The sequence below is a fragment of the Pavona decussata genome, unplaced genomic scaffold (genome assembly GCF_977016875.1).
Source record: "Pavona decussata unplaced genomic scaffold, jaPavDecu1.1 SCAFFOLD_32, whole genome shotgun sequence".
Taxonomy (NCBI): Eukaryota; Metazoa; Cnidaria; class Anthozoa; order Scleractinia; family Agariciidae; genus Pavona; species Pavona decussata.
The window spans coordinates 3,061,988-3,086,284 of NW_028145455.1; the positions used below are offsets into that span (position 1 = coordinate 3,061,988).

The 24,297-nt window shown below is 38.0% G+C and overlaps 2 protein-coding genes across 2 annotated transcripts in view; one reads left to right on the top strand and one right to left on the bottom strand.

Moving 5' to 3' along the window:
* Window positions 1-675: 675 nt before the first annotated feature.
* LOC146484663 (methyltransferase-like protein 27) lies at window positions 676-7,725 on the top strand. Its single transcript, XM_085104763.1, has 4 exons — window positions 676-933; window positions 2,457-2,692; window positions 6,319-6,461; window positions 7,223-7,725. The coding sequence occupies exons 1-4, from the start codon at window positions 808-810 to the stop codon at window positions 7,423-7,425; spliced, it is 708 nt and encodes a 235-aa protein (XP_084960889.1). The 5' UTR covers window positions 676-807; the 3' UTR covers window positions 7,426-7,725.
* A 1,731-nt stretch (window positions 7,726-9,456) lies between these two features.
* The window catches only part of LOC146484664 (endothelin-converting enzyme 1-like), a 37,298-nt gene continuing 22,457 nt past the window's right edge, over window positions 9,457-24,297 (bottom strand). The window contains exons 11-21 of the mRNA XM_085104752.1: window positions 23,727-23,804; window positions 21,115-21,215; window positions 19,934-19,992; window positions 18,833-18,884; window positions 18,117-18,184; window positions 17,407-17,531; window positions 15,912-15,977; window positions 13,998-14,093; window positions 13,447-13,523; window positions 10,586-10,763; window positions 9,457-10,279 (exon numbers count right to left, since the gene is read on the bottom strand). Of these exons, the coding sequence (XP_084960878.1) occupies window positions 10,664-10,763; window positions 13,447-13,523; window positions 13,998-14,093; window positions 15,912-15,977; window positions 17,407-17,531; window positions 18,117-18,184; window positions 18,833-18,884; window positions 19,934-19,992; window positions 21,115-21,215; window positions 23,727-23,804 (822 nt within the window). The 3' untranslated portion in view covers window positions 9,457-10,279; window positions 10,586-10,663. The remainder of the gene's footprint in view (window positions 10,280-10,585; window positions 10,764-13,446; window positions 13,524-13,997; window positions 14,094-15,911; window positions 15,978-17,406; window positions 17,532-18,116; window positions 18,185-18,832; window positions 18,885-19,933; window positions 19,993-21,114; window positions 21,216-23,726; window positions 23,805-24,297) is intronic.

The following is a 24,297-nucleotide window of genomic DNA, read 5'->3' on the forward strand; positions in this document are numbered from 1 at the left end:
AAATCCTCACGGGATTACGAGTTACAGAGCCAAATTGGAAAAGTTGAAATTTTAATTAAAACTCGATTTATATTTAAGCCAATTAAAAATTAGAAATTAGAGAGCAGGTTGTCGTTATGTTATTAGATTTCATTGTTGACCGAATTCGCGACGCGTCACACTGTTATCCAAGCAGATTAAAAGTAGAGAAGACGCTTTGCAGTTTGTTCTATCCTAGCCTTGGTAGTTGATTTACTGCGTCAAGGACTAAAACATACGAAGTTTAGTTTAAAAAAATTAAAAAAATTTCTACTACTACTACTACTACTACTACTACTACTACTACTACTACTACTACTACTACTACTACTACTACTACTACTACTACTACTACTACTACTGCTACTGCTACTGCTACTGCTACTGCTACTACTGCTACTACTGCTACTGCTACTGCTAGTACTACTACTGCTGCTACTACTACTACTACTACTACTACTACTACTACTACTACTACTACTACTACTACTACAACTACTACTACTACTACTACTACTACTACTACTACTACTACTACTACTACTACTACTACTACTACTACTACTACTACTACTAATAATAATAATAATAATAATAATAATAATACGAGCTTACCCTGGAATCTTCGGGTTCCTGACTGAGATCCTCAGTCAACAGAATGAAGCGGGAATTTTGATGATACACTTTAATGACCCTACTTTGAGTAGCTACCCAGCACTTTGAGATCATCCGCTGACCAAAGAGTCTGCAGTCTCTTGGCAATCACAACATTTACAGATTGATTGAGCCATGTCAAGCCAATCGGCATCTGAACCTTTGCCGCAACCCAAGGAAGTTATAGAGCTGGGCTGGTCAAACACTTCAGAAGAGAAAATCAAGGAAGCTTATATTGGGTGGGCAGCTGACTATGACTCGGTAGGTAGAGTTGTCGAAAATCGTAAACTTGAAAATCGCAAAACTTTACCCACGTTTGTTTGCAGTTCGTTACTGGATCTATTTTGTGGTGTCACTTAAGATCAGTGGCCATAGAAATTTGCGCGATTTTGAGAAACCGAACTGGAACAGCACCATAATAATTGGGCGAGCAACTATTGCTCAATAGATTTATTTTGAATTTATTATACCTCAATTAACATTCCGGGACAATCAGGCGGGTTTGGAATCTTCGATTCTCTGCCCATTAATTTCTCTTATCTGGGCTTGTCTAAGGACTTTCAAGTTAATCTATTAATTAGACTGTATGTTTCATATATTTTTGCCGCATATCGATTATTGTTAGCCAAGGAAATAATTAAATTTCAGAGATTGGTGATCCGTAACGGCATGCCACTGATTTACATAAACCGCGACATTTCTAATCTAGCGAGCACCCCTTTGTCGTGTGCCGAAAATGTATTACAAGTGCAACCTTCGGGATTTAAAAGAAATAATCCAAAAGTGAAGAAAGAGAAGACTTAAAACTGTCATTTTCAAATCTTGCGAATAGTGTTCACGCCAGAAGGCATTTTTAGTGCGAATAAAATATTTCGCCCGTGACAAAAATATGCGACGTAACTGTCACGCAAATCAAGTTGTGGGAGTAACGAAAGTACCCTTGGATTCTGCAGAGCGGCTCTTTAAAAATAGATCGCTTGGGTCGCGAAATTTTGTCGACGTTGTGAATGAAAGGGGAAGTTTTGCACCGTGCGCGTGGAGCTGTAACAGTCTACAAAATATGATTCACAAAAATACGATTCACAGAAAGCAGTAAAACTCCGGCTTTCGAGAAGAGTACCTCTTTTAGGCTGGAGTACGTGTTATAGAAAGGGGTACGGTTTGAGACCGTACCCTTTTCTAGATTGATACATAATACCTCATCTACAGTTAACATAAAGCTAATTTTCAAAATTCTATAGCTTAACGAAAAGCTAGAATAAAGAAGTGTGTTTTGAGCTCTCTCGTAACTGTTTCAATTGTGTCAATACTAGTGCTTTTTCTAACAGGGAGCCCATTCCACAGCTTTGGGGAGGAAGACTGAAATGCTCGGTCTCCTAGTATAACCTAGCTTGTATTTGGAACTCGCTGAAACAAGTGACATACACGGAGACCGTATTTAGATTGTTTTGTAACTGACACCAAAAGAGCGCCAACTCAGCACACCACATATATTTAAACCTAACCATTTCAGCAATTTTTCAGTTGACTATCAGAAGTAATTTCGCGTTTGCTTTGGTACTGTCTTTCTACCTGCTGTGATTGGTTAGCAAAATTGGCGCCACTTTCTCAGCCAATGAGAAGCAAAACGTAACTTGTTCGTACTCGTTTTCCCGCGCTTGGCGCTGGTCGGTTACATGTATTTACTTCGAATTCTATTTGGTTCAGCACACTGTTTTGTCTCCTGTTATTGTCCAGAGTAATTACTTTGGTTTTGGTTTCATTCTGCATGTGTTTGTTTGCAGCATGTAAGCCCCTCTGGTTACGTTGCCCACACCTTTTGCGCCGAAGTCTTCGACAAATTTGCATCTGAATTCCACGCCGAGGAGCCCAAGAAAAACCTTAAAATATTGGATTTGGGTTGTGGCACGGGACTCGTGGCACAGATCCTTCACGAGAAATTTGGATATAACAATCTGGTGACATTAGACGTATCAGAACATATGCTGAAGCAAGCCAAGGAGAAGGGCATCTTTAACAGGTTCATAATTAAATATGTATTACTTGATTTCTGTAAACTCACGCCTTGCGGACACCTCGCTATTACGGACACCCCGGATTATGTGGACAGCAACTAAATCCCCGGTAAAAATAAATTACAGACTGATATAAATTCCCGCTATTACGGACTCTCGCTATTAAGGACACTATTTTGCGGTCCCTAGGATGTTGAATGTGTTAGAGCTGCGGCCGAAAGCAACAAGCCTCGAAATTCAACGTTCTATTGACCATAAGCAGAAGAGGGGAGAAACGCAATAATGAGTGCTTTGGTGGCACTGGGAACAATCATTCATCTTCAAGATTCTTACCAGTCTTCTCTTCAATTTTACAGTTATAGACCTACAGTTGGTACTAAGGAATATGGTAGGTTGCAAGGAAGGAATTTCGGTACACCCACACACGCCGGCAAACCCCATAGACTCGATTTCTTTGTATATAAAATACAGTCATGATAGGGATAACATTTTGAATGGGAGAAAGTTTTCTTTTAGCCAATCCACTTTTAATAAATATCCGATCCATTAGTTAATCCAGATCAAGACTGTTGCCTAAGTAAAATTTCAAGAGGCCCACAAGGCCAAAAGCCGAGAAGTTAGAAGCCCAACATGAGCAACGCAATCCCGGCAAAAATAAATTACAGACATTTGACTGATATAAATTCCTACTATTACGGACTCTCGCTATTAAGGATACTAATTCGCGGTCCGCAATAAAGGGGCTAACTGTATTCCGGAAAAGGAATACGAGGAATGGACGGTTAGTCATGTTCTTTTGGGACCTATTCGGTTTTCGGAATGAACAGAATAGTAAACCGTTCATGAGAAGAATTTACAGAACGGAATACAGTCTATTCACATTAAGAGAATTTGGGTTCCCTTGGGAAGGTTAAGGAGTTTCAGATTAATCATTCTGGTAGTTAGTCGGGTAGAAGGGATTTCGTGAACTTTTTTATGGTCAATCAAAAGCGAGGAATTCAAATGCATTCAAATGCTTCTGGAACTGGTTCGGTAAGAGTAATTGCCCAGGGGCTCTCCTGTTCTTACAATAAACTTTCGCCCACGAAAATCCCTTCTACCGGACTAACTGCCCCTGGGTCTCCTAGGATGTAGATTAATGGGAACAGGAGGAAAACTGATAATCTACAAGTCTCTCTTCCTTTAAAGTTAAAGTTGAGAATTTGTTTTATTTAGGAAAGCCTTCGACTGATTTTACACAGTAAAGTGCATTAGAACATTTCATGGATAAGGCTCTATAGAACTACTATAGTTATAGTTCATAGTTACTCTGGTATTATTCCTGCACAGCAATCAAGTAATAGCGAGGTGTCCTCAAGGAGAGAGTTGTCTGTATGGTTGTCTCCACCTGCGCCCCCCTTCCTCGACCTCAAAAGATGGTCTCTTTATTGCATAGCCACCCCTCCATACAGCAGTAAAAATCGACAATGAGATTCAAACCTCACTTTTCTTGTTTATCTAGCAATACTTATTGTTTCAACTCAAATTTAATTTTAAAGCCTGCCCAATAAAATTTTGTTGGCATTGGCCGTTTTTATACTAGAGGACGCATTATCCGTCTGGACGAACTTGGGCATGGTTATTCGGGCGCAAGACGCATTAACCGTCTAAAACGAATCATCTTCCGTTGTCCGTCTTCAACGACGCACAACGGAGGATAGCTCGTCCAGACGGATAATGCATCCTCTAGTATAAAAACGGCCAATGTTCATGAGATAAGTGGTGTCTTTGATCCTGGTTGGGGCGGGGGGGAGGGGGGGGGGGGGGGGAGGGTTACTAAAAAAATTAATACGAGGAGGCTCCGCCCCGAGGTCCGACCCCTTAACCTTTTTTATAAAATAACTAACATACTACGCGCGTTCTGATTGGTCAATAGAGTTGCCAAACCTATGTACTATTGTACCGGTAAACTCCCGCTGCTCTCCCGCTGGAGATTTCTCGATAATGCGACGAGCGCGACGAAAACTTTCCGAACTTCGACATATTGTCAGGCTTTGATGTGCTTTTGCCGCACAATAAAAATTCGGAGCCAAATTCTAAAAAGGAGAGCTTAAATACTGAGGCAGAAGAAGAAAGGTCGAGCAAAAAGAGAAGATTTGCCGATGTGGAAAACGAAGAACTTGACTCGATCGTCGAAAATGCACAAGCCAAAAAAACCAAGCAGGCAACACAGTGGGCAGTTTCCGTATTCACAGGTTGGTTTTAATTACATGAATAATCTTTTAGCCTGCCTTTTCACTGAAACTGTTATTTTATAAAATAAACGGCTCAAACAGTATTGATAAACAGTACAAAATTTGTAATTCATTGAAGGTTATGCCAAAGTCAAGTTGTTTACAAATAACTTGAAGCGTTTAAAAACAATATAAAACCGACTTCAACCCGAGTACAAGGTATTTGATATTAACTGCTCAAATCACAATTCCTCTTTCTCTGTTCACCTAGAGTGGAGTAAACAAAAGGTTATTGGCGTAAGTCTGGCGGAAATGGCGGTCGAAGAGCTGGACAGGAATCTGAGGCAATTCTACGCCGAAGCAAGAAATAAAGAAGGCGAAAATTACAGCCGTGCGACTCTTCTGTCAATAAGAAATGGCATTGAGAGATATCTAAACACACCACCACACAGTTTAGGAATAAGGTTCACTCACGACCCACGTTTTGTCCTCTCAAAGCAAATGCTTGACGCCAAAATTAAATAGCTTAAGCAAGAAGGCATGCAAAACACCATGGACAAACCAGCAATAGAAAAAGAAGACCTGGCCAAGCTCAAAACAAGTGAAGTTTTTTCACTCACCAAGCCGCTGTCCGCTTTTCATCAGTAACTGCTATCTGCTGATAAAAAGCATTCTTTCGCCAAGGCATTAACCTTTTTTAGCCACATTTTTGTGAGAGTTAGACAGTAATTTAACTTAAAAAACATTTTCATTCATTCGCTCAAACTGCGATGCGTCCGTCGGCGATTCAACAGGTTTATGCTCAAAATAGATCCCGATTTGTGATTGGTTCTCCCGCCTTACTGATGAATTTGAAGAGAATAAACAACTTGATCAAGTTACAAAATATAAAGGGCCGATTTCTAAGTGTTTTTGTCTAAGTAGTTATTTCATAAAAGCAATAGACCGCACTTTCCAGAAGTTTACCAGCGTAATAAAACCACTTGGGATGTTGGGAGTACACTCGAAAAGCTTGTAAATCACTCGCCTGCGGCTCGTGATTTACAAGCTTTCTCGTGTTCTCCCAACATCCCGCGTGGTTTTATTACGCTGGTAAACTTCTGGAAAGTGCGGTCTATTGCTTAAATATACCATTTTTGACGGAAAAGGTACCCCTTTCGTATACCTTCTATTGAAAAATAATGAAGGTCCCTTTTAAATACCTAAATGACAGTTTTCCCTACCCTTTCATATACTTAGACTCGTGAAATCCCTACACTTTCATATACTTGAAGCGTGAAAAAGGTATCCCTTTCGGGCGGAGCCTCCCCGTATAGGCCATTATATGGAGTACCCCCCCCCCCCCCCACCCCGGGTCTTCGATAACGCACTTGTTATGACCAGTTCCCTTATATCTTCACAACAATCATTTGAACCAGGTTTATCTGTTCATACGTGACGAATAAAAAAGTGAATGAGATACAGGATGGTGAATTTGACGCTTTGGTGTGCGCAGCAGCAGTAACTCCTGGGCAAATTAGACCAGAGGCCTTTGATGAAATTTTGCGATGGATGAAGCCAGGTAAGGCATCTGCGGCCCGATTTACCGTGCAAATTGAGCGATTTTTTTCTTCTCTTTTCGATAGTATGGTTATGAAGTGGAATTTCATTATTTAGTGATTTGGAGAGTTGAGTTATTTTGGTTGTGACCGTCATGTTGATGTCTAGGTTATCCTACACAAATGCTTAATTGTTTGTAAGTGTTGTCGTCTAGTTGATTGATTAGTTTGGTCTTTTAACGATAGCTCTCTCGCATACTTGACAATTCTTGCTGACCTTGGCTTGGACCCGGCCGTGAAAATTCCAGTCCTTTATAGTGTGTTATCTTTGAACTGTCGTTCTTTCCAAGATTTTCTTGGATACCTAGCTAACCTGTTATTTGAATGTGTGGTCGTGTAGGTTTATTTGGGTTTTCTTCGTTGAGTAGTAAACAGAATTGTGAAAATTTTCCACGGTCGGTTAAAAGTTAACCCAAACATGTCTTCAAATCAGAGTATTTAATTGCGAACATTCGAGCTTGTTGAATCAGCGGTCAAAAGCGGTTGGTACGGGCGTTTGAGTTGACGGGAGGTGTAACAAACCATGTCTGAAGGCCTTGCGTGACCTTTCGCCATGTGTACGAGATTCTCTGTACCGAAATTGCCCAGGTCTAGTGGTCAGTTGTTCATCGAACTAAAACTTATACGTTTAAGCAGCAAAGGTATCGAAAATACTTTTTTTTGGATGCTGTTTGCAATGATTAACACCTGATTATGGCTTTTTTTCTCATTCTCTCTCTCACAGGTGGCATTGTTTGCTTTACTTGCCGGCATGATGCGTTCGTATCCGTTGAATATGGCTATCAAGCAAAATTCAAGGAATTGGAGGAAGACAACAGATGGGTTCTGGTTTCCAACACAGAAACCGATTATTACCGTCATCCAAAAGCTGATGAGTTTTCACATTCGAAAACGCGCATGTTGGTGTACAGGGTTTTGCCCTTTTAGTCCAGTTTCTTTCGAGTAATCTCTCCTGCATAAAATTTCATGGCTTTCCTTTTTCATTTTTAAACCTGTTTAGAGCGATCGTTCAGTTCCCAGCCCCACCCCCTCCCCCTCTCCATAACTCTGCAAGCATCAATGGTATGAGAATAGAACTGATAGATGACATGTCGTGTGTGATACGAAAGGTTTACTTGAGGTCCAAAACTTCAGGGCCCAGTTGTTCAAAGCCCTATCAAGCTTATCCTGGATTAACAACAATTTGGTTCGAGTTTAATTACACTGAATAATGATTTTTCAAAAAGATTTTTGTCCCTCAGTTTTTTACGTTGACTTTTCTTTGCCTTTAACTACAGGTAGGTTTTCTCTTCTTTTCGGGGTGGAAGGGAAGGGGGGCATGTTTGAACAATTATCAGTTGGAGCCAAATGAAACCCATTTTGGATTAACAAAATTCGAACAAATTACTTCGATTAAAAACACTCTTATTCACAGGATTTGATCCCTACCCAAACCTAAACGAATCGGGCGGAAAACGCGTGAAGATGAGAGGATTTCGAAAGCCAGTCGCGATACGAAAAAGAAACAAGACAAATACTGTTAACAATTTTCCCAGTCAAATTATCTTTTATTTTAAAAAGAACAATGCAACTTGTTGAATTAAACTTGACTTGTTAAAATAACATGTGACAAATAGTAGGAAGTTACCATACCAAAAAGAAATAAAGACAAATTCTGCTACCAATTTGCCTAGCCAAATATACTTTTATGAAAAAAGTAAGTAAATAATTATAAATAAAATAAAATGAAAACAAGAACAACAACACAAATAAAACCTCTATTAAAGGCCCAGTTTCACCCATTCGGCTTTGCGGCCTTTTATTATTGTTGACAAGCGCTTCTATTGTTTAGTCTTGCGATCTGATTGGTCTACCAGAATATTCCCGCTGGGATGAAAGTCCTGGCGCATTCAAAATAATTCAGACCAGGCAAATCGGACTGTTTGATTTCGTTCCGGTCGCTCCGATTTATTTTAATCTCTGCACCTATAAGAAATATTTACGATCCAAAGCGCTCGAGTTCTCTGTACTCCTTTGTGTAAAATTCTTGGCGAACGAAAGTCGAGGGTTTGGTTCGTTTTTCTGCATTCGTTCCTTTGAGCGACGCGGCGAAACAGTCGGACAGTTACAACCGGCAGCCCTAAACATTTTAAAAATAATTTTGATTGAAGATTTTCATTCTATTGTTGTAAAGTTAGACAGTAATCTTAAAGAGTCCTTTCGATTATTATTGAAGCTGACATAAAAAGAAATTAACAGCGCTGGATTCAATGTTAGCTCAGTTAATATCGCTTTCAAAATAAAAGCGCGATGCGCCGACCGGTCTATCGCACTATCATGAAATTATTTCTACCTTTGATGATAAAGCAATGATATTGCTACGAATGAATCTGCAGCTTACTAAGCAAATGAGTATTTTAATTTATTTGCCTGTGCCAATAGGAAAAAACGAAGGAACGCCACCAAGAAAACCATACAGTTTATTACATCTCGTCGCAACGCTGTTTACATGAATCGGGAGAATAAATCGAATGGAGTTAAAAAAAACTTACGTGTTAAGGTCAGACATCCGTAGAAATCAGGAACATCGCTACAACAGATGCATGCATGGAGACAAAAATCCTTCCGCTCCTTTGTTGCAGAATAAAAGCTATGCGAAGAGTCTCTGAGACGAATATATTCCTTCGGCATAACAACTGTACAACTACATTGTCAACGGCGAGATGTTACTTAGAAGCGACCGACGATTTTCCGATTTTCCTTTCCACACGAAGACTGTTCTTGAAAATATCCACATAAATAAAGCGAGAGGATATTATACAAAGCTTACTGACACGAAAAATAGTGGTATTCCAGGAAATGAACTCGATGAATGTGGATTACTTTCGCTCTTTAGTGCTCGCTGGTAATTTTCTGAATTTTCGACTGTGCGAAATTCAGCTCGGCGCGCAATGTCTCTTGGGTGAACATGGGCCTTTAAATACTTGACTTGTTATGCTAAACGTTAGACTTTAAGGGCCAGTTATTTAAACAGAGTCTAACTTAGGCCGCGGCTTAAGGCAATCAGCGGGCCTCTAAATCTATCTATAAGTGGTCTATTTTAAGTAGATAAAATAGTTTTCTAGTCTGGGATGCAAGCCTTCTTATTACCACAAGCAGTAGACAATGCTTAGATATGACTGTTGGCAGAATTGAAAATGGCTTAGAACGTGGTTTTGTCAAACACCGTCTAAACTGTCTTTTAATAACTGACCCTTAATATCGAAGCATTTTCCTGACAACGGAAAGTTTTTACCTACTCAACGATTGCTACCTATTCTTTTTAATTTACAACAAAATTACTTTGGTTACATTTGCGAACCTAAAGCTAACGACTTTAAGAAAATCAACTGGAGCGTGCTTTACCTAACATGAGACAAAACTTGGAACGAGCTAGCCTGGTGATTATGCAGTATTTTCAACGCGTCGAAACTTACTCAAGCCCTAAACATACTTGAAAAATCTGTATGAGTCGTTTTTACCTCACAAAAAAACAAGTAATAAGCTTTACTTTGTAGGGTAAAACGTCTGACATTTGAACAACATGTAGATTCAATAGGCCATTTCCGAGTTGCTTATGATTAGAACCTCGTTATGAAAGGGAGGCTTCGTGCATAGTCGTTATTTTGAAACTCAGTATTCATTCATATGCAACATGATAAAACTAATTTTCACATGAAAAGCCTTGCACGAAACTTCACTTTCATAATGAGGCTCAAATCAACTCGAAAATGGCCGATTAAATCAAAGTTATTAGCCATGATAATTAACAATTAGATTATGAGCTCGAGATTTCTATCGCGTGATAGTTGATGAGGGCGAAGCCCGAATCAACTATCACGCATAGAAATCGAGAGCGAATAATCTAATTGTTTTAGTATAAATCTACTAGTCGTTCAAAACTAAACAAGAAAATTATCTATTTCCTCATCGCAGACACTTCGAAAACGCGACGAAGCGGCCGCCATTTTGTTGAAAACCGCTACTCACTATCTATCACAGAATAGATAGCGAGTAGCGTAGCCAATCAGAGAACGGCATTCGTGATAGAACGCTAGTAGATTTATACTAACTATGATTAGATGAGTTGCACTCGGCGCGTAGGAAATGCGACATATTTTAAAATCAGGACTAAACTATCACGTGATCACCACACACTGCACTTCCAGTAGGGGTTCATTTTACTGCCAGACGGGCACTTGAAGGCCTGTGAAAACTTGTCAAAGTTGGACAGCGGACCAATAACCCTGTGAATAAAGTCAAAAAAGGTTGGTTGGTTAAATAAGAATTGGAAAAGATAAATAGTAACCTTAAAGACTTCACTTCTCATCGGTTTCAATAATTAAGTTCAGTGTTGATTAAAACAGTGTCATTACAGAACAAAATCCTCACACAAACGACGACGTAGCGACATTTCTAGTTTCTTGTGCTGTAGTGGGCCGTTAAAGTTATTCAAGGTCAGTGCCTCTTTTTGCTACTGCGCATACGGTTTGCGCATCTCGGGACGGTCCGGGAGACTCGCAGTTTCTAACTTACTAATGCAGTATTTTATGGCGCGCTTTACGGCTATGTGGGGAAGGTAGATCTTAGCAACGGCTATCGAAATCCAAAAACAAAATTGGAAGTAGCCACACATTTTCAGAGATAATTAGGCTCATATTTCCAAAGACTGCAATACACTCGATTTAAATGTTCTTAAATCATAGCCAGTCTTAACGTCTTGTTGATGCTGACAGTTTCGATGACTGTCAGCCATCTTTATCAAAACTTGAAAAGCATGAAAAGTGTCAGAAGCCCTAAATAGGCTTCTGAAGGTGTTGATTCTTGCGATAAATGCGCAAACTCACTCTGTAGACACCCCCTCCCCCCTGGTTTGGTGTGGAGATCACAATATCTCCCATATGGACTCAAGTGATCTCCACCCCCAAACCAGGAAGGGGGGGGGGGGGGGGGGGAGGGGGCGTCTACAGAGTGACTTTGCGCATTTATCGCAAGAATTAACACTGACACTTTTCATGTTTTTCAAGCTTTGATAAAGATGGCTGACAGTCATTGAAAGTGTCAGCATCAATACGACGTTAAGACTGGCTATGATTTAAGAACATTTAAATCGACTGTTTATCTTCACTAGCCTGATGAATTTCTTCGAGACTGCAATACACTGTTTCGTATTTTGAAGGTTTTTAGAATTACTCTCGCTTGAGTGTCCCTAAAAGGAAACCTCCACTCTTGAAATAAATTAGCGCTAAATTGTTGAAACTTACAAACATGGAAATAATATTTCTGCGTCGGACAAAACAGAATTTGATTATCGCCTAGTTTTCATTTTAAATTTCCCGTGGGCCGCCATGTTGGATTTCACGACGCATTACGGTTGCTCAATTGTTTCACACAAAAGAACTTCTGCTTACAACTGTATGACGTCATGAAATCCAAAATGGCAGCGCACGGGAAATTTAAAATCGAAAATAGGCAATAATCATATCTAATTTTTAGCACACTTGATTGTCACTTCTACTTTTTAAACTAAAATTTAGAATTTAGACACGATTTTCGACAATTTACCGTCAATTTGTTGTCGGAGTGGAGATTTCCTTTAAAAATACGCCGGTGATCTCCTCCAGTTTTCTTCTTGGATACCAATAGCCCTTGTTAAGATCTACGTTTCCCGCATAGTCAAAAATGGGATAAAAAATACTTTTGTATAAGGAGGCACTGTCCTTAACACGCCGAGAAAGCAACAACAACAGTATTCGAGGAAACGTTATCAATAAATAATATATGGAATCTCATTAGAGGTCGCGTAAACTGTATGCCATTGTAATGACCAAGGACTGACTTGCATATCATGGTACTATAAAACAATGGTTACAAAGAGAATCCGCAGTTGGCATGCGCAAAGAGACACTGGCGGTGGTCGCCATTCGCGTCGTTCCAGATGAAACTTTAACCCTCTTTCCCAAGGAAGATTTTTTCATAACTACGATTTCGTCGAAGATTCAAATTACTCTAGTACAGTAATCAGAACTTTTTGAACTTCCCGGCTCTCGTGAATTAGCAAATCTGTGTAAACGCCGCTGACACGATTTTTTTAAAAAACGACTTTCCATGGCCATTTAAACACCTGTCAGCAAAGCTTCTTGCCGTTGAATTTTTATCCGGTTCTCTTGATCCGTGTGCCCCATCAACTACAGTTTCAGTTAGTTTGGGTTACTCGTTACTGAGTTAGCAGAGGCAAGATTCAACGGTGGGAAAGTGACCAAAAATACAAGTAAAACCGTATAATCCGCGCGAAATGCACAAAGCGGATCCGCAAAAGGCTACGCCTGATTGTCATTTTTTTAAGAGCCCCTGGGAGGAGTGATGGGTTATCCATTATCCCTAAAACACCTCAGGTCACCAAGCTTGTAATTATCCTTACTCTGAAATATTGAAAATCGGGTCACGTATTATCTGCGAGCGATGAAAGTGAATTGGGACTGGGAAGACGATTAAACCTACGGGCGAGTGAGGCTGGAGTTGGTGAGAATTCACGCGCCTCCATCCATGAACTTCAGGACACAAAATGAATGAATGAATGAATGAATGAATGAATGAATGAATGAATGAATGAATGAATGAATGAATGAATGAATGAATGAATGAATGAATGAATGAATGAATGAATGAATGAATGAATGAATGAATGAATGAATGAATGAATGAATGAATGAATGAATGAATGAATGAATGAATGAATGAATGAATGAATGAATGAATGAATGAATGAATGAATGAATGAATGAATGAATGAATGAATCATACAAAAGGGGGCAAGGGTAATTTCTAAGTGACTGTCTACATGTAGCTTAGTCATTTTATCGTCTTACTAACTTTTACAAGTTCCTAAACAAGCCTTGCGTACTGGGGAAGATAAAAAGAGATGGTTACCTGTATCTATTATACGAGTGTTCATCGGTCTTTACTTGATAAAGGGCCGCTTCCTTTGTGTAGACACTACACCATGGCTACAACAGAAGATTGACAGGTAGCATATGAATCATTGGCACATGCGCAGTTTTACAACACTCAATAGTAATTGCAATTGTGTGCAAGCAGCCCCGGTCCCAGGTTGGTAGCACACGCGTAAACTAGGGGCGATTTCAGCGCGATTTAGTGATGTCGTAACATCACGGCTTAACTGATCTGACAAACGACCAATAACATCTCAGCTTCGTTGACCAATCAAGTCAACAACCACAATTTAATACGATTCTGAAGATGAAGCGCTCAGGTTGTCGAAACGTCAGTCAATGTCAACTCAAACAGTCCTTCTCAGAGCTACACTCGACCGGATGATCATAATTTACCTACTTACAAAATAAAATACTTATCAAATAAAATAATACATTAATTAGTATTTGAATGGTCACCAAAGAAACTAATTAAAAAAGCAGATTCTAGAAAACCCACAAACAAAAGCCAAATGGTGCATAACCTACCAGAGCAAACCCTATAAAGAAAAGTTGATCCACGTCGAAGCCAAGGTCGGGAAGCCGTTCTTCTTGTCCATTGTCCCTCACCCAAGACTGATAAGCCTAAACAATAAAGGAAATATCCCTGAAACATTTATCTCAAACCTAATGTTCTTACAGCTTTTAGACTGCCTTACAGTGGAATAGCTGATTACAGTTGTGTGCTTAGAGACCTGGCCTCAGAGTTGAAGCGAGGCTGAAGTTGACTTTGATACAAACATTAGTGCGTTTGTTATGTAGATGCAAACCAGTTTTAGAATAGAATAGAATAGAATATAATAGATACTTTATTCAGACACTGAAGCCATAGGCCGAATTACATCTTGACTAACAATCATAAAAGTGAATAAAATACAATCAAAAATACATCTCAAGGTTAAAAAATACTAATGTTCATAAACTGTATGCTAGGCTCCTAACAAAACTCTTCTTACAACCAACGGTCTTACAAAGGGGGCGAACGAACTTCCTCGAGTTCCTGAGCGAGTAATCGCAATTGTTCCTAGCTGGGAGAAGCTTGTGGAGCCTATGCTGCGGATTTGTAGTAACCTCGGCAAACAGATTAAGTCCAACGTTATGTCCCTCTCCCCGAAATACTTAAAGAAATAAAGAAAGACATGATTTTCATATGAAAATCAGTGAGCCGGTTTGTTTGGAAACGAGTCAACACAGGCTTCGCCGGCCTGTTCTTTCCTCCATTGATAGTACAATAGGCGAGGCGACGAGAATGCACAAAACAATAAGATTAATAAGAAAAACAAAAACCAAAACCCTGCACGTGCGTTTTGAATTTTGATAGATTTCGTTGACGCACTCGGCCAAAAAAAAAAAAAGACCTGAAATGAAAAAATTCAAGGTATTGTGGAGAACGTGGGCACATGACGGTAAATTCTGTTACTGTTTTGTTACTTGTGGATAGTTCGGCCACATTGCACAAGTTTAATGACTTGGTAAGAATAATCGCGAAGAACTACAAGTAACTCGAAGGCGATGTTAAAATAGCATGAGCCGTCTTCGAGATTCGTCAGACCGGAGGATATCCCTCCATCGAAAACTTGAAGAGTATTAGTTCAAGATACTGTTTGCCCTCCAGGTTTCATTGCCACACATCCAACACCATTTCCTTTGAGAGCCGAAAAAAACATGCTGTCACAAAACGTTGTAGCCTGATCCAGGAGTTCAGATAGTAGGGAGCGGCGAGACGAAAATTTCGATGCACACGCGTGGGTGGGGAGACTGGGGAGGGCTTTTTTTCATGCCTCCTCCTCCCCCCCCTCCCCCCCCCCCAATCGACAGGCTAATAACTTGTAATCAATAATATTGCTATTACTCAACGATTTCCATATTGTATATGCGATATTTCGATATCAAAAAGGAAACAAACAGACAAATTTAAAGAAAAACTAAAATCTTCTTAAATGACGTTAAAATATGAAAATAACTAGGAAGAAAAGTCGCAATTCTTTTTTCAAATCTAACAATGCGTTTCTTACTGGAATATCAAATTGCACGAATTAAGGAAAGGCAGAACGTGTTATACATATCAAATTGTTGCCAAATATATTTCAGGAAGAGTCTTGACACCCTTTAACACCTGCTACGCATGCTAAAAATAAAGGACACCAGTCAGACCACCACCGTCAAGGAGGTTTGAAAATGCGGACTAACTTCATCATAAAATTTGGTGAACATTTACTCCAAGAGCTATTAATGATCTGAGAAGGTATATAAAACACTCCTCCTTGTGTTGATATATTATTATATCTTCATCTGTCGAGCAGATTTTGAGTGTGACATTTTCAAAGGGAATCGGCTACGTGCTGACAGTTAACAATAAAAAAAATAGAACTGAATGAGAAGTTTGACTGAACTTTAGCTTACTTCATATGCCAGCTTTATCCCTCCATTGTCCGCAATGTTTTCGTTCAAGGTCTGTTTGCCGTCAATCTACAAACGAAAAAGTCAAAAGAAAACATATAAGCCGTAGAAAGACAGAAAGTAGCGAGAAAATTTGTAAACATTTTTGAGGGAAGTTGTCGAAAGGTCATGTCAGAACAGAAAATGATTTTTTTTCAAGTCTATATTGGTTCAATAACAAACAAGTTGAGCTAATCAAAACCAGGAGCCCAATATTTGGAGCGTACAGCTCCTATGCTAACCCTTTGCTACAGCGTTTTCACAGATCAGTCTATTTTTAGATACACATCCGTATCCCGCATCCGTTTGCCGCTAAAATTTAAATTCCGTTTCACATGAGAAACCTGCAAAGCTTGAGACTGGGTAGTTAGGCTCTCGTGAAAGACTGAATTTGTGGGAACTTCAATCTAAAAACACTAAAATGGGTTTGTAAAAATTCCGTTACAGGAATACATAAGTCTTGCACTCCCGGTAAAAGGCTCCTGTCAAACTAGAACTAAGAACACATTAATATTTGCTATGTCGAGTAAATTTAACTTGAAATTTAGCTAACCTTTATCTGGGCTGTGGTTTCTAGTTTTTAGATTAATATACACATCTTTGATGAGACATATTTGCATTTTTCTAGTTTTTTTCTAGTTCTGTAATTAGGTGAAATTTTTAATATTTGTAAATAATTACGTAATTCAGCCTAGATTTAGGCTGCGAGGTGATTTTAAATAAAACTCTTTATCTAAACTATCCATCTAACCCATTTCTTCACGCTTGGTTTTTTGCTTGTATGTTTGTTTTTTCACTGGCTTCGTGTGAATTTCGTTTAATTTCAACTATAACTTCGTTCCGTTTATGGCCCGTTACTTTTGTCGCCTTACAGGAAACCATGCTCCACATTAGTATAGCATAATCGTTTAATAAGTAATTGATCCTGAATGTTGGCAGCCTCGGACTGCTGTTTCAGCCTTATAAGGCATCATCGGTGCAGCATAGCTAAACTAAGGCTGAGGGTTCCTATATAGCCAAATCAGATGATGGCAAAGTGTACCACTTAGGGAATGTGGCTGAGAAAGCGGCAAGTACCGCACATGCATGCGCGCGTTGATAACTTGCAGTCACAGCTGGATAATGGGTAATTAATGCCTACTTCCAACTTGGCCTCAGCGCCCTTTCTAGTGTCATTTTTAAGGTGATTCCCTTAAAATGTAATAAAAAAATAATAAAAAATAAATATTTATTTATTTTTGTTTTTATTTTATTTTATTCGCGCGAATCCATTTAATCAGTCCTTACCAAATGCATGATGCACAAGCAACAGTTTAAGATAAATTTCTTAACAGGGAAACACAATATGGAGCATTTCAAATTCAACTGAAATGTTTTCAGAAAGTGAACTCCTTCGTACATGTTTAATGAAATCGACTATGAAACCGTTCTGTTAAAGTTATATTAACCGATTACTTACATATGTTCCAAACACTTCGTAGTTGCTGTATTGTCTCACCAAGCAACTGGATCTGGTTTTGAAGTTTTCAGCCGATCCTGCTGACCACCAATCCTTGACATTTCCATTTTTATCAAAAAGTCGACCTTGAAAAGAAATTTGTAACTTTAAAGTCGAGAGGCCTTCCTTTTGAATGCAAAACCTATCAACAAAACGTCCTTGCTGACGAACTCATGATCGTTTAGAGCGGTTTTCAATTGAGTAATTGTTCTGACCAATCAAAAGCGGCGTAAGTAGTACAATGACCAATCAGAATTCAAAGCAAATACATGCAATCGGTGTCAAGCGCGGGAAAATGCGAATGAGCAAGTCATGATTGGTTTTGGTTTGGTATCTCATTGGTTGAGAGGGTGGCGCAAATTTTGCTAACCAATCACAGAGCGTAGTAAACTACAATCAAATTAGAAGCTCAATTACTTTCGATCCTTAATTGAAATCCGAAATAGACAAGTGCCAATAATTACTTCTTTGAGCCTGTGATCAGATTCATTGTAACTTCTTAGCTCGGCCTGGCAATCACTTTTTTTTTTGTTTTGTTCACTTCATTACGTGGTTTGCGAAGATTTTTTCAAACAGTTTTCAAACGTAGCAGACTGAAAACCCATTGCCGCAATGGCGATTACTGTAAACGGTCAACCATTAGAAAACAAGATAATATCAGATAATATCACCTGTGCCGTCAAATCCATGGGTGATTTCATGACCAATGATCATTGCCAAAGAGCCGTAGTTGATATATCTGGAAGGGAAGCATTAGGTGGACAAGCAACACTTCTTTCTGTAGTAATGTAGTAATCTGACCGAACGAGGTCAAATTGGTTTTCTTGTGTTTTTGGATAAAAGTATGCTGAGGTTAACACTAAGTTCTTTTTACGCAAAGAAGAAGAAGAATACAAAAACTGGTTTTCTCAATGGGAGAAAAACAGCATCGACTGAAACTTACGATTTCACTTAGGCACTTTTACTAATTATCAACCTCTTCGAGTTCCTCTAATTTACGCAGTTTGCACTTTACTTTTCCCAAAATATTGACAAAGTGAAATTAAACTCGCAGATTCTTTTTTTCTGAATACAATAAGTGAAATATTAGCGACATTGATAGCAACAAAGTAATTTTGAAGACCAATCCTGGCCAACGAGTTTTTCTGTTTTTCATGAATTAAGCAGCCCATCAGCAAATTTTCCTGATAATATAGAGCATGCGCAGTAGGTAGTAATGCAATGTGTCATATTCCTGACACATCATGAAGGCATTAAAACGTTTTTTTTTTTTTTAACAGATTTTCCCTCCTGAAGAGTTTGAAGATCTTTGCACGAGATCACACACTTAAAAATGTCTCGTGATCTTTGTGCTCACAGTCGAGGCCCCAGAGTAGCTGGTACTCACTTTGGGTAATTTTTCTTGTAAAAAGGAGATTGCAGAATTCCAGCCAAAAATACTGCCAAGAAAACAAAACAAAAGAAAAGTTTGAGAAAATAAATTCTTTCCTGATCCTGTTATTTGAAGATTAAAAAATAAAATTAGGTTTCAGGATTCTTAATTAAAGCGTTACAAGCTTTCGATTCCTTCACAACAAAGAGTTTTTTTCCATTAACTGAAATGTTAATTTATTTCACGTGACTTCAGGTGATGTGTGTGTGTGTGTGTGCGTGTCACGTGCCAGTCAATTGATACAGCGGTCTACCAGCGATCTTTTTTTTTCAACATGTTGTCACGTGACTCACACCACCTGAACATAACATTTCACTTACTTGACATAGATTCCGCGGAGAAAGCTAAAGCCTGTGACCCTTTAATTTTTCAGATCCAGAAACTTACAGCTTTATTTAAACGTAAAAATATCAATAACTTGTTCGTTTGTTGTGCAATCATATCAATGAAACCTCTCAGATCAGCAAACACACTAGAAACCACGCACTTAAAAAAAATTCTGATAAGGCAGTGATGATTATAACATAAATCAGTAGACCTTGTATTTGTAAGCAAACAATAAGCAAGGAACCGCACAACGAAAATGCTTCAAGTATACGCAGGATCTGTAAAAGATCTAATCAGCCAAAAATATAAATGACTGAAATTTCTAAGCAGTCCGATCAGCCTCGCAGAAATTTGAGTCACTTGTATTTAAATTGTGAAGAGTCCAAGTAAAGGCCAGTAATGTAACACGAAAACCGCAATGGCGATACCCTGTGATAAGCCCTGGGACTATAACTGAACATGCCAAGCACTTCACTGAGCATCGAATGCAAATCACTAATCATCCTATCAGTTCACTGAGATCGGGTCCTTGAGACGATGGCACCATGATTATTAATATGACATTTCAGGTTCTTCATTCGTGGCTATTTCCAAGGCTTCACAATCATCAGACAGGATAGCAAATGATCATATATACTTACATAACCTGAATAACCATCATGGAAACAACTGATTATAATAATGAAACTTGTAATATATTTCTGGCGTGTGTAACTGCTATCAACCTACCTATTCTGTTTTGCTGAGGGCTGTAATAACCATTAATTTGTGCGGGACTTAATCCCCACCTAAAAATTCGAACATTCATTAAATGAGAATATTCATCACAAACAATAAATGAGGAATGGTAAGCATTAAAATAAAATAACTCGATTCCGATTGAAAAAGAACCAGTAATGTGCTCAGGGCAGGTTGGCTGCCTGAAGATACTCCGGGAAAATTGAAAAAATTATCTTTTATAAATTATATATATATAGTAACTAAAATGTGAAAAAGTTTAGGGAATAAACAAGGGAGTTAAAGTATTCAATTGTTATGTAAAAAGTTTGGCGCGAAGTGGATCCGACTGCGTGTTAAGTTTTGGTTTTATGTTCCTGATAAACAGCATCTCATAGATCAAGCAGTCAAACTTTGTGCGGCATTTCTTTAGATGTCGATGTCGGGGTGTATATCCAGTTTACCGTTTAAAAAAAAGCCGCACAAAGTTTGACTGCTTGATCTACGAGATGCTGTCAGGAACATAAAACCAAAACTTAACACGCAGTCGGATTCACTTCGCGCCAAACTTTTTACATAACAATTGAATACTTTAACTCCCTTGTTTATTCCCATTTAGAAATTATTCATTGATTATCATTCATAAATTATTATTAAATTATAAAATAAAATTATTTATTTTATTTTATTTTTAAATTATCTTTTTTTAAACTGGTTTTCCTGTTAACAGTTCTGCCTTTTTACCGCAGGATTTCTACGATGAAAAAAGTTCACTATCCAGAGACTCTCCAGTCTCTCCAACCGCTGGTCAAATAGTCCGAGGACTCCGGGTTTAAGAGATTGGAAAAGTACAGCATCGTTCATTACAAACTGTAGTCCTAAGGAGGATCTGCTACTCCTCATATAGTTAGATTTTTTAGTTTTCTTTTTCTTATTTTGCACTGTTTTGCGTATAGCGCTAGTAATGTTTTTATTCCGTCATTCTTGTTTACCGAAAACCACCAAGGAGCAGACGATGTTTTCCGAAGAATACCCTCCAAAAATGACATATATATTCCTACTTCTTTTAGAGCTTTATTCATTTTGGATTCCAGTAGCCAATCCCTTGCTTTTCCCACATAGAAAGTAAAAAACGACTTTATTAACCGGTCTTAAATGCTTGCACAATCATAAATACAGCAAATTACACTTACAAATCCTTGTTGACCGGCTGGCGAAGCACTCCGAGATGTCTCTGTATCAACATCTTGTTCATTGCAACTGTGTTTTCAAAATAGTCTCCAATAACCGTTAGCTGGTGAGTTTGAGAGACAACATATATTTCATTAAATAGTGACAATGAATAATTACAATGAATAGTTACATTATAGTGACATTGAATAGTGACATTGGATAGTGACATTGAATAGTTACATTATTGTGACATTGAATAGTGACATTGGATAGTGACATTGCATAGTTACATTATAGTGACATTGAATACTGACATTGGATAGTGACATTATAGTGACATTGAATAGTTACATTATAGTGACATTGAATAGTTACATTATAGTGACATTAAATACTGACATTGGATAGCGACATTATAGTGACATTGAATAGTTACATTATAGTGACATTGAATAGTTACATTATAGTGACATTGAATAGTGACATTATAGTGACATTGAACAGTGACATTGAATAGTTACATTATAGTGCCATTGAATAGTTACATTATGGTGACATTGAATAGTTACATTATAGTGACATTGAATAGTGACATTATAGTGACATTGAACAGTGACATTGAATAGTTACATTATAGTGACATTGAATAGTGACATTGAATAGTTACATTATGGTGACATTGAATAGTTACATTATGGTGACATTGAAAAGTGACATCGGATAGTGACATTGAATAGTGACATTGAATAGTTACATTATAGTGACATTGAATAGTGACATTGAATAGTTACATTATAGTGACATTGAATAGTGACATTATAGTGACATTGAATAGTGACATTGAATAGTTACATTATAGTGACATTGGATAGTGACATTGGATAGTGGCATTGGATAGTGACATTGAATAGTTAAATTATAGTGACATTGAATAGTGACATTGGATAGTGACATTGAATAATTAAATTATAGTGACTTTGAATAGTGACATTGAATAGTGACATTGAATAGTTACATTATGGTGACATTGAATAGTTACATTATAGTGACATTGAATAGTGACATTGAATAGTTACATTATAGTGACATTGAATAGTTACATTGAATAGTGACATTGGATAGTGACATTGAATAGTGCCATTGAATAGTTACATTATAGTGACATTGGATATTGACATTGGATAGTGGCATTGGATGGTTACACTGAATAGTTAAATTATAGTGACATTGAATAGTGACATTGAATAATTAAATTATAGTGACTTTGAATAGTGACATTGGATGGTTACATTGAATAGTTAAATTATAGTGACATTGAATAGTGACATTGGATAGTGACATTGAATAGTTAAATTATAGTGACATTGAATAGTGACATTGAATAGTTACATTATAGTGACACTGGATAGTGACATTGAATAGTGACATTGGATGGTTACACTGAATAGTAGCATTATAGTGACATTGAATAGTTACAAAGGGGAAAAATGTTCCAAAATATTACTTAGTATGAAATGAAAGCTTTATTTGTTTATTTATTTATTTATTTTTACATTTTAAGTTGATTGGAGGAAAGGCTTTCTTAATTTAGATGGTCAATAGGTATTTTTGGAAGTATTCTTCAACCCTATAACTTACTGCGGGAAATCGTAAAACATCAGAAAAATCCGTTAAAGACAAGGTGTTTTACTTTGCGAGTTCAAAGTTGATATGTTTTTTGTGAGTGTGTGAGTTCACTTAATTATTTTATGATTTACGTAAAAACTTTTCAAGTATTTTACAGTGAAGTATGTGGAGACTGAGTCGGCGCTGAGCGCCTGTGTTTTCTTTTAAATGCATGACGCAAGAAAAAAAAAACGATCTACTTAATGGGAACGTTTTAAGAAATTGGCCGTTACTTTACACTACTCAGCAACAACTTGTGAATAATCGTCCTTGCCATTTTCCATCAGAAAGCATAGTCCCTTTAAAGGGGCACTGTCACGGAGATTTTGCTGTATGTATGCCAAAGCTACTCAAATATTTGACAAAGAACCTCTTCTTTAACTTGAAATCACTCTTAGAACACCAGGAGGAATGACGGAAATCATTTCTCCAAAGAGTAATAAACTATAATCAGTCTGAGAATGATGTATTAATTAGTAAATAACACAGGCATACTTGGAAAAAATCCGAGTACTCCTATCAGGGGTCGAACCTAAGACCTTCCGATTACTATTTCGGATGCTCAGCCACTGAGCTACAGGAGACTCGTGGGAACTTAGGCCATTAAACTAGGTTCATGGGACAAATATCCTGAATACTGCTAGGATTGGAATGTCAATATGCATATGCGCAATGGAAATAATCAGTTTTTAGCAATTTCAGCAAAACTCACAGGAGAAACTTGAACTGAGATGGCCAATTTTTCCGATGTGAATTCCATTTCCATCCTAGTCATTGGAAGACAAAAATGATTGATGCTAGTTTCTGTGCCCTAGTAGAGTTATTTTTGAAAAATCGACCATTATTTTGATGTTCCCATCAATACAAATACTAAGAATAGGTGACACTGCCCCTTTAACCAAGGGGTGTTTGGGTCAAGATCGGCAAATCAAAGACTAAATCAGAAAATTGAACAGTGTCTCCTCACCATATCGTAATGTGTGTCAAGTTTACTATCGTCTTTGATGTAAAGCGGATATCCCACATCCTCTTTGATAGCATTGGCCTGCAATGATGAGATATCACAAATATTTAACAATTATCCTTGTAAATCGTGCGGAATATCGCCCGATACTTAGCCGACGACGCCGTAGGGTAGCTTAAAGTCGGGGGATTTTCTGCAAAATTGAGCAGAACGATTGTTTTATTATTCACCACATTGATAACAAAGCACAGTTTTATTTGCAGAAAAGTATGAGACGATTTTTATTTTGTCATTTTTCTCTCCGACACACGATGTTAAGTATAGCGTCTTTTCACATGACGTCACAACGGCCATGTTGGTGTCCCAAAACAAAGAAATGGCGGCCATGTTGGTGTCCCAAACTAAACCTCTGGGAATCGAACTGTATTTTTATGCTTTCTTATTATTTCTTTTTATGCTTTTATGCTTTAATACTTTCTTTTGTTTCCGTAAACCAATATGGCCAGTAGTCACGTGAATGAAAACGCTATATATCACAGGATATCTGTTGACTAAGGAACACGAATATTCAGTA

Coding starts and splice junctions, on each gene's coding strand:
- LOC146484663 (XM_085104763.1), top strand. CDS start 808: ATGTCAAGCCAATCGGCATCTGAACCTTTGCCGCAACCCAAGGAAGTT. Junction 934..2,456: donor GGGCAGCTGACTATGACTCG/GTAGGTAGAGTT, acceptor GTTTGTTTGCAG/CATGTAAGCCCCTCTGGTTA. Junction 2,693..6,318: donor GAGAAGGGCATCTTTAACAG/GTTCATAATTAA, acceptor CATTTGAACCAG/GTTTATCTGTTCATACGTGA.